General features: G+C 30.9%; 1 protein-coding gene across 1 annotated transcript; it reads right to left on the bottom strand.

Moving 5' to 3' along the window:
• Positions 1–375: 375 nt before the first annotated feature.
• Positions 376–10180, bottom strand: LOC131182537 (uncharacterized). The gene is made up of 5 exons (XM_058152072.1): positions 9601–10180; positions 1478–2054; positions 1319–1411; positions 1102–1218; positions 376–1015 (listed from the first exon to the last, which is right to left on the bottom strand). The coding sequence occupies exons 2-5, from the start codon at positions 1697–1699 to the stop codon at positions 644–646; spliced, it is 804 nt and encodes a 267-aa protein (XP_058008055.1). The 5' UTR covers positions 1700–2054; positions 9601–10180; the 3' UTR covers positions 376–643.
• Between the last annotated feature and the right edge of the window lie 561 nt (positions 10181–10741).

Raw genomic sequence — 10741 nt, 5'->3', positions numbered from 1 at the left:
GAATGTCATCCCCTTCGTCCAAACTCAAGGGGGACCATAATCGTCCCCTATAAAAGGGGGACGACGCTCGTCCCTAGTTTTGGATCAAACTCAAGGGGGACCATAATCATCCCCCCTATTAAAAGGGGACGATATTCGTCCCTATTTAAAGGGAACAATACTTGTCCCAATTTATAAAGATCGTAGTCGTCCCCTGATAAAAATCGAATAAGAATAATTTTCGTCCTCACATCCTCATATTTTTTTCCCTATAAAGTTGCTTTTAATATTAGGATATTATATTTATAATTATTAAAAATATTGATACTCGTAAATCTCATATTTAATTCAAAGCAACTATATGATAAAATTAATATTCAACAATAAAAAGCAACATAAGTTTTAAAGTATGATATAACAATAATTTTTAAGTGTACGTAGCTAGTATGCAAAATAAACTTAAATCTACCTACTTTAATTCCTAATTTGTTCATACTTGATAATATTCAAAATAAAACTCCTATGATAATAGTAGTCTTCAAACTCTAATTCAACTTCATTGCTAGTCTGCAAGCCTTCATCACTTGATCTGTTAATCCTACAATAGATTTAAATAAAGGGTCATTCAAAAAGTAGTTTTTCCAATTCATGAAATTAAATATATCTAAAAAGTACTTACTATTGTCATATCCTGACTTTCTGATGATTTGTATCCTATCACACTCTCAAATCTTTTAAAAAACTCTAAATTGCGCTCTTCTTGTTCCTTGAGTCGAGCATTTAGTTGTGCTATCTCATTATTGCGTTGTTCTTGTTCCTTCAAACGAGCATTCAACCTTGCTACCTCATCTCTCAATTCATTTAATTCCTCATTTCTAGAACCGCATGCCATTCCCCTAGTGCTTGCTTTGTATCCTAATCCTTTACCACGGACATAACCAGATCTAACGCCAAACACCTCTTTTAAGATATCATCTGGAGTAGGACCAGTCTCATTATCATTTGTTGGTTGTTTCTCAATCCTTTGCTTCTCTTCCTACAAAATATAATATTAAAAATGTGAATATTTAATATATAAATATAATATAAAAATATTAATAATTTCATAGTCAAAATACTTACATATATCCTTGATGATTCTGGATCATGCCATTGTGTTTGGCCTTGCTCATCCAAGAACCCATGTGTAGCCATCCAGACTTCAGAAGCATATGGTACTTCACCAATCTCCGCATCCATCTACAATATTAATTATATTAACCATGCATTATATAACATAATATAACTAAAGAAAAGAAATAACTACAAGTAAATAGTATTTTTTTTTTATATAGTTTACCATATCATACTCTACTTGCGCAAAAGGAGTGGGACCAGTTGAAGCAATAATTCTTTGACTAGCACGATTATTTGTATTGGTGGAACATAAGGCCTACATGATATTGATGTTAAAAAATATTTATTTTTTACCATAATAGAAAAAGTAATTAAAAAGTACCTGAAAGTCCTCATTAGCAAAAACTTTGAACATTTCCTTCCAAGTATCCACAGTCAATCCTTCAGAAACATGTTGCAGTCGTTCATCATCAATTGAGTACTTCAAATACTTAAGGTGTAGCTTGTACTTCCATTTGCAATATAATATTTTCATTTCATAGAAACAATAGAATTCAAACTTAGCTTTTTTTATCTCAGCCGTGTCAGGCTTCACCTTTTGCATTTCCTCAAGCTTCTTCCATTTGTCTGGACTCTCAGGACTTACATCAAAGTAATCCTATAAAATTTAAAAATTGATTCTTAATCATGCAATATCATGTATTCATCTTATTTAGCAATTTAACATAGAATATAATAAAATATAATGTGATATGATTTAAAGGATAAAAAGAATTTTTTCAAACAAGAAACTCTAAAAAAGCATATGAAGTTAACCTGAATCATACTCCATAAACGAATAAGATATCGAGCTTCAATAGCATTCCAAGGCTCCTTAGGTGGACCACAAGATCTTGCACAATATCCTAACCATGATGCCAACTTTCTTTCATGTTCACCAATTGGTCGAAAATATTTTCCTGGGGGTATGAAGGTAATCAACTTGTCTTTCTTTCCATTTGTCAACTTATCAAGATCAATGCCTTTATACAATCCCCTACCACTAGCCAACCGTCCTAATGGAAGAACAAAAAAAAAAAATCATCCAATATACACAACTCATCAAATGTGTATGAGCAACAAGATTAATCCAATAAATTAGCAAGATTTGGTGAACTTGTAATACTTTTATCAATCTCTTAGCTTATAAAAGTGTGTGAAAATTACCTCCAAAATTCATTGAACTTCTTCCACTTGTCTCAATCTCAGGTTGATAAGGATTTCTATCAGACTAATTATTGACTCTAGTAGCAGAAGTTGGAGGAAGTGAAGATTGTGAGCAATCATTAATAGCACCAAATGACTCATTATTAATGTGAGCCCTCAAAGATCGTCTTCGTTCCTCTAAAATTATAAAATAACAAAAGCATTCATATGCATACCTATTATACTTCAAAATTATTAAAATAAAACTTTTATTGAAATTTAGTTAAAATGTATAGAATCATACCAACAACATTTGAAGCAGGTGAAGATAATGAAGGAGCATTACTGACATCAACTGGATCATTTTCAATGTTATTCTTAAAGATTGCCTGATTTCCTGTACATCATATCATAAGAAAAGAATTTAGTTATATAACTATCATAATTCCAAATTTCTAACACAAAAATTCAACACTTATTTATAAGTAAAATACGAAATTATACCGATAATTGATAGAGGAGGAGAAGATAGTGATGGAGCATCAATAATGGTAGGTGGTGCATGATTAAAGTTAGCTCTAAAAAGTTATCTTTTTTTACCTAAATATATAAAAAAATAAAATCGGTTACTTAGTATTTATAACTTATAACTTTTTCATGTGTAAGCTTGCGCTTATAAAATTATAATTGCAATAGATGTAAATATACCAATATTAGATGTAGGAGAAGATTGTCTCTGAATGCGAACAATCCTGTTAACACTAGTGAGCTTGCAAACAGTGTTAGACCTTGAAACTTGTCTCCATCCATCTAAAATTTGAAAAAAAAAATCACAATTTTCTAGTAAATTATAACATTACCATTCAAAGCTAAATAATTCAAATATTCAAATAAATACCTTCAGGTGTAACAAAGTCAGACAAATTTTCTGATTGGGAGGGTGGAAGTGTTTCTTCAGATGAATCACCATGTGCAGAAGATATGCAACTTTTCAACCCAGGCGGCATCTTCCTATTATTCTTCTTATGTTTACTTACACTTGCCATCACCTAAAGAAATTAAAATATGAACAAACATTAACAAACTTAATAAAAAAAAAATCAACAATGTGTCAATATATCAAATTATACCTGATAAATAAACAGATACAATAGGAAGAATATGTCAAAATTAAAAAATATATATTTTTAAAACCACCTTTAATCATCATCTTCTTCTTCTTCAAATTCATTATTATAATCTCCAAATTCATCTTCACTAACATCTATATTTTCTTCCTGATTACGTTCCTCATCATTTTGTTCAATTCGTTCTTGAATTTCTTGAGCTGTTTGAATGGAAACTTCTTCAGGATCAACATTAACCCTATTCAAGTCAACAATATCATCATCATTGTCTATCGGTCTTGTTGGACGACCATGCATGTCATTTTCCTCTTCTTGGTAAACCTCATTATCATCAACAATTTCACAAACATCATCCTGTAATTTAATAGGCATGTTATAAAGATCTCGAGGATGAGTTTTCATTACAACAAGCCAATTTGGATTTTTTGGATCCTTAACATAAAAGACTTGCTCAGCTTGACAAGCCAAAATAAAGGCTCCTCTGTACTTAATCGAGCATTGGCTTTGACACTTGTGATTGAGTAATTATCTACTATGTAGCTAGTCTCTTTATGTCGCACATCAAACCATTCACATTTAAATAATGAAATTTGATTCCTTCCTGAGTATTGTAGCTCCCACACATCCATCAAAGTTCCATAATACTCTTTATCAGGAGAATTATTGTCACCCCTAGACATGACACTAGAGTTTTGACTTTGTCTGATTTTTTGATGATCTAAAGTGTGAAAGCGAAACCCATTCACAATATAACCAGTATAACACTTGTAGCATGTTAAAGGACCTTCAGCTAAATGGAGTAAGTCATTAGAAATTGCTCCTTGCACATGTAACCCAACCACCTAGAAGTTTATCATCAAATCATGTGGATATATAGTTATTTATATTGAATTATATGAATAAAGTAATGTACTCATTAAAATCAAGCATATTGGATAAGTTCACGTACATGATTAAAGAACCAATTTGGGAATTCTGAGTTATAACGTCTCATCAATTCTCGATTATTGATATTAGGCAATGAACCTTTATATTTCCTATAACAATGTTTATTTTGTAAGAAATCAAATAGGATAATATTAGGATTATAACATTTTTTTCATGTAAAAAAAATGATACTTACTCAACACAAGGCCAAACTTCTTCATAGTTATTAAGAATGTAAAGATGTGCCTTCTGCTTCCAATCATCAGTGAGCAAGTGATACTCACCTCTTCCTAATGGTCGCCCAGATCTTCTAAAAATTCCCAACCCATCATTGCAACCATTTTGATCAAAGCCATCATCATTTTGTGGGAGCTGATTAAAGATGGTGTCAATTCCCACCAAATATCTTGAACAGAAAGTTAAACACTCATCAGCAATATAAGCTTCAGCAATTGATCCTTCTGGCTTTGCCTTATTCCGAACATATAATTTTAATTTATGCAAATATCTCTCAATTGGGTACATCCATTTGTATTGAACATGTCCAGCAATCTTGGCCTCACCTACAACTAAGTGCACCATAATGTCAAAGAAAGATGGAGGAAAAATCATCTCTAATTTGCATAATGTCAAGACAATTTGCTTCTCGATGTCATCCAATTGAGAACTATCTAAACTCTTACTGCATATATCTCGAAAGAAGGCACTTAACTGAATAAGTGGCTTAGTAACATTTTTAGGAAGGAAACCTCGAATTGCAAGAGGAAGAAGTTATTGTATGAATACATGGCAATCATGACTTTTCATTGCAGAAATCTTACGTTCCTTCACATTAACACACCTAGATATTTTTGAAAAATAACCATCTAAAGTCTTCATATTAGCCAACATCTTACATAAGACTTCCTTTTCATGATTAGAAAGCACATATTGTGCCATTGGGACACAAACATTTTTCCCATTCACAATTGGGTGAAGCTCGTGTCTAATGCCCATACTCAACAAATCATAACGGCTATTCAAATTATCTTTCGTCTTTCCTTTGATGTTCATTACAATTTCTAACACATCATCACACACATTCTTTTAAATGTGCATCACATCCAGATTATGCCGAATAAGAAGTGTCTTCCAATAGGGTAACTGAAAAAGGATACTCTTCTTCCTCCAATTCTCGAAACTATTTAAAGCATCATACTTCCTTTTGATACCCCTATTAAATGGCATTTGAGTGAAAGTTTCAAGCTCCATTAACACCTCATCACCTGATAGTGGTTTTGGAATTGCTCTTGTCTCTCTAAAGCCATTGAAGGACTTAGTGTCCTTACGCCATTTATGACTAGGAGGCAAAAACCTTCTATGATCCATATAGCACATTTTCTTTGAATAAGAAAGGTGTTTTGCACTAGTATATTTGTGGCAAGCAGGACAAGCCTTGTAACCTTTTGTTGACCACCCTGATAAATCTCCATAAGCTGGAAAATCACTAATTGTCCAAATAATGGCCGCATGTAATGTGAAGTTCTTTTTGCTATGTGCATCATAAGTCTCCACACTAACCTCCCATAACTCTTTTAATTCAGTAATTAAAGGCTACAAAAAAATATCTATACCCATTCCTGGACTATGCTCACCTGGAATAATCATTGACATCATCAAATTGGTTTGCTTCCTACAAATCCAAGGGGGTAAGTTATGGGGTATAAGAATTACAGGCCAAATGCTATGTTGGGAGCTCATGTTTCCAAAAGGCTGGAAACCATCAGTTGTCAATCCAAGTCTAACATTATGAGCATCACTTGCAAATGAACCATGTTGTTCATCAAAAGACTTCCACGTAAGACCATCAGTAGGGTGCCTCATAATTCCATAATCTATCCTTTTTTTCCTTATGCCATCGCATATTGGATGCTACCTGACTAGACATAAACAACTTCTACAACCTTGGTTTTAAAGGCAAGTATCGTAGCACTTTATATGGAGTTTTTTTCCTCTTGCTTTTCCCTTCGTTAGACTTCCACCTAGATAATCCACATATTTGACATGATGTTGCATTGGCAAATGATCCCCAATATAATGTACAATGATTCTGACAAACATCGTACTTCTCATAGTGAAGGCCTAGACCACTAACGTACTTTTGAGCACTACTGTATGATTCTGGCAAATTTTGCTTTCCATTTGGAATAAGCTCCCTTAATAAACCAAGCAAATCATCAAATGATCTGTTGGTCCATCGATGAAAACTCTTCATGTGAAGTAACTTCACTATAGCAGCCAATTTTGAGAGCTCACATTCTGGATGTAACTTTTCCTTAGCTTCCCTTAATAAATGGTAAAACATGGTAGCATCCCTTTTAGGTTCCTCTCCAACCGATGCTTCATTAGAATCCGTTCCAATGTTGACATTATAACCACAATATATGTCATTCACTAATCCAATCATATCATCATCGAAGTCTTGATCATCATTAACAATTGGATCATCATTGATGTCAACATCTTCATTTAGAGACTCTCCATGGAAATACCAAATGGTATAAGTTTTGAGAATTCCATGCTTTAACAAATGGTACCTAACTTCAAATTTTTGCTTGTAATTGACATTTCTACATTTTAAGCAAGGACATGGAATCACATCTTATATTGATTCATGCCTAAATGCATGTGTCAGAAAACCTTTAACTCCATGAATATATCTAGGGTCCTTTCTATTCTCAATTCCCATCCAACTCTTATCAGGAGCCATATCCTTTAACAATTAAAAATAACAATGAATAACAATAAATATGATAACTAAAGCATGTAGGGAAAAAACATTATCTTGCATGTACAAATAGATAAAGAACAAATAGGTACTAAAAACAAGTCATTGGTAAAAATAATGCAAGATAATACAAGTGAGATAGCAACTCTTTTAGTTTATTGGGAAAATAGGTACTTTTAGTTTATTAGGGAAATTTTATGTTTTTATGTGGATAGTGCCTATTGATTGTACTATTGAAAAAAGATGCTACCAATTTGAAATCACAATCAAATTGATTTAAATTGAAATGAGAATTAAATTAAAATTTGTTAAAATTAAATTGATTAAAATAATTATTAAATTAAATCATAATTAAATCAATCATGTCAATGAGATTCATGGAACACCTGTATAAAATCACCAATATTTGATTTTTTTACTCCTAGATCATAAACATCAATAACTGTAGAGGAATAATTCACATTTCAATGTTATTGACAATCCTATCATATTTGGATCAACAATCAAGATTAAACAGTCAATCTTTGAAAGAATAATTAGAGAGTAAATCCACTGCTGAATACAATTCAGGCCTAAAATCATTTTCTTTCTCATCCAATTAAGTAAATTTAATCACAATTATTCAAAAAGTCGCTAATTATTTGATTGTATATTTTCTACTTGTCAAAATATCAAGCCTCCGTTTGATTATTCTTGCTTTTATTTTCAATACTTTTCATCCCAGTCTTTTTAAAAGCATAGTCTAAAAATTCCTCAATCCTACTTAAATATATATATATATATATATATATATATATATATATATATATATATATATATATATATATATATATATATATATATATATATATATATATATATAATACACTGATAGAAATTTCAAGTGACATCTGCATTCAAACATGAAAATGCACGAGAATTGAAGATTTTTCGATTATTATTAATATTATCTTTTTTTTTTAATCTCTTGCTCTGTAAATATATCAATCACTAAGGCAAAAAGATTAACTAGTATATAATAAAAAATTTCATTTTGACTAGTTTTAAACAAATTTCATTTTGATTATTGAACTTTCAAAAAATCATATTTTCTGCCCCAAAACTTCTATAACTTTTTTTTTTTAAGTCCAAGTTCAAATTAAATTTTTCTCCCCAAAACTTTATAAATTTTATTTCTATTCCTAATAACAACTATATTTAATATTTCCTTCAAAAATTGGGGTGCTACATAAATAATATTAAAATATACCGAAGAATACAATATATATAGATGATTTCAATTATAAGTAAAATGAATGTGAAAATTCAATAAAAAAAGGGTTTTCAAGAAAAAAAAAAAGAAGAAATTATGAGAATTAATACTTGTATTTTGAAACAATTAAATTCCTGAAATTTTATTTTATTAATAAAATATTCTCTCCATCCAAACTTTATATTTAATTATAGTTAATACATTTCATATTTAAATTATATATATATATATATATATATATATATATATATATATATATATATATATATATATATATATAGCCTTAATATCTATGTGTAATATCTTAAATATAGCCTTCAATATTACCCTTTATGGCGTAATAGAAACAGGGAATAAAGCTAGACACATTACCCTTTAATCCCACTTTGCTTATCCCCTTTCTGTTGCTGCAATTGTTGTTCGTATAATTTAATTTAGTTCTAATTAATTAAAAATATTTATTGGGATTTCTAATTAAATACTAATTTTGAACTGTGACATGAAGTAATACGTTCTAGTTTGTTTAATGAATTTGCTCATTATTTCTGAAAACTTAGATCTAATTCTTGAGGCTTTTGGAATAAAGCTAGGCACATTACCCTTTACTATTACTATTTTGAATATGTTTTCTGAATATTAAGGGTATAATTTTTTTTGTTCTTATAAGCTTCAAATTTTATTGAAAAAACTATAGTTAGAAAACCAATTATAGAAAACTTGAACAAAGTCCAAAACCAGACAAAGCCTAAAAACATGCTGTAGAGACATAAAAAAAATTCTGCAGATACAAAAGGGAAAAACAGGACAGCAAAAAACCACACTCCAAGCAAAATCCAAAGTAGACCACAACCTAAGAGACCAAAACCGGACAGCAATCAAGACCCCAAGCAAAAACCAATTGTAATATTTGTATTCACTATTTCGAATCCTCTGAGAGTAAAGTAGATAATTATCACCATAAACTCCTAGATTCAAGTAAGCATCTATAGGTATTACTTTTCCTCATTCATTTTGTCCTGAAATACTTTCTATAACAATGACGATTTGATAAAAGAAACATGGAAATTACAAACTCCTGAGGTTTATATAATATATATTTATTAGTATATCATAAGGAGATCACTGGTTGCAAAATGAAATAGCCCTAGCAGCAAAGTAATTAACATCCCATTTAACATATAAATTGCAGGAAAACATCAATCTAAAACAAGCTCATATTGGAAAGGCTAAGAAAATACAGCACAAACCTCTTGCTTTGATCCCAATTTTATGTACTGAGGTGAATCTGCAACAACCAGAGCTGGTTCACAAAGCTTTATAGCAGCATGCAGATCTACAACAACTAGAGCTAGTTTACAAAGTCCAATCAAATGGCCAAAGCAAATGTTTGAACAATAAGAAAAATCCCAAAAACAAGAAGACATTGTACAGTAACCAAACAATATGGCATAAGCTTTGGACATTTTCAATATGAAGATATGTTTTCTGTTCCTAGACATGAAAAATTGCTAATGCCTCTTCTTAGAAATGTTTTATGCGGATCTCTTCATGGCATCCTTTCCCCTGTCCTTTTTAGTTTGTCTCTCACTCTTTTGGTCATATTAGCTTCCAATCTTATAATGTCTTATTTTAATTGCCATTCGATTTTAACCAATAATATTTGATATTATAAGGTTGCTGTCAAACAATTCCAATTCAAATTTTAATATCAATAGATGGACCATAATTTTTTATTGATGCTCATTTTGAATATCTTCTTTTTTTTGTCTCCTATCCAAACATCACCTTGCCCTTAGCTTAAATTATTAGCTCCCTTCCTCCCTACATGGTTGAGGATCAAAGCGTTCCCAAAAAATGTCAAACTTTGCACAGGATTTTGAAGATGAAGAACAGCTTTAATGCACCGTCATCTCCCAATCTTCTAATGACAGTCCTAATCCTACTGAAAATGGTCTCGATGGCTCAACTCCCACCACCTCCATAAGCTTACAAAAGAAAAGAAATCTTCCAAGAAATCCAGGCAAGCAAACAGGGACTAAATAAATCAAATAATAAATTGATGTATTAAAAAATAATAAATTAAAAAACAACCACCAAAATTACAGGAGATGTAGTAGAGACACCGAAATTGCTAGGTAATAAACAATAAATTAAAAAACAACCACAATAAATAGTTCTATAAATTTGATTTCACCCATGAATCCAAGTAAAATACAAGCATGGAGAACAGTGCCACAAACAACTAAAAACAACCACAAATGCCCAATTTCAGGAGGTAGTTACTAATTAAAATGGAAGAAAATAATTAACCCTAAACCTAAGATCGTGAAGGACAACAAAACTCAAATAATGACAACGATTTTAAGAGGCAATGTAAGAGAATAGCAG

Source organism: Hevea brasiliensis, chromosome 8, assembly GCF_030052815.1.
Source record: "Hevea brasiliensis isolate MT/VB/25A 57/8 chromosome 8, ASM3005281v1, whole genome shotgun sequence".
NCBI lineage: Eukaryota > Viridiplantae > Streptophyta > Magnoliopsida > Malpighiales > Euphorbiaceae > Hevea > Hevea brasiliensis.
This window is presented reverse-complemented; position numbering and strand designations above follow the sequence as displayed.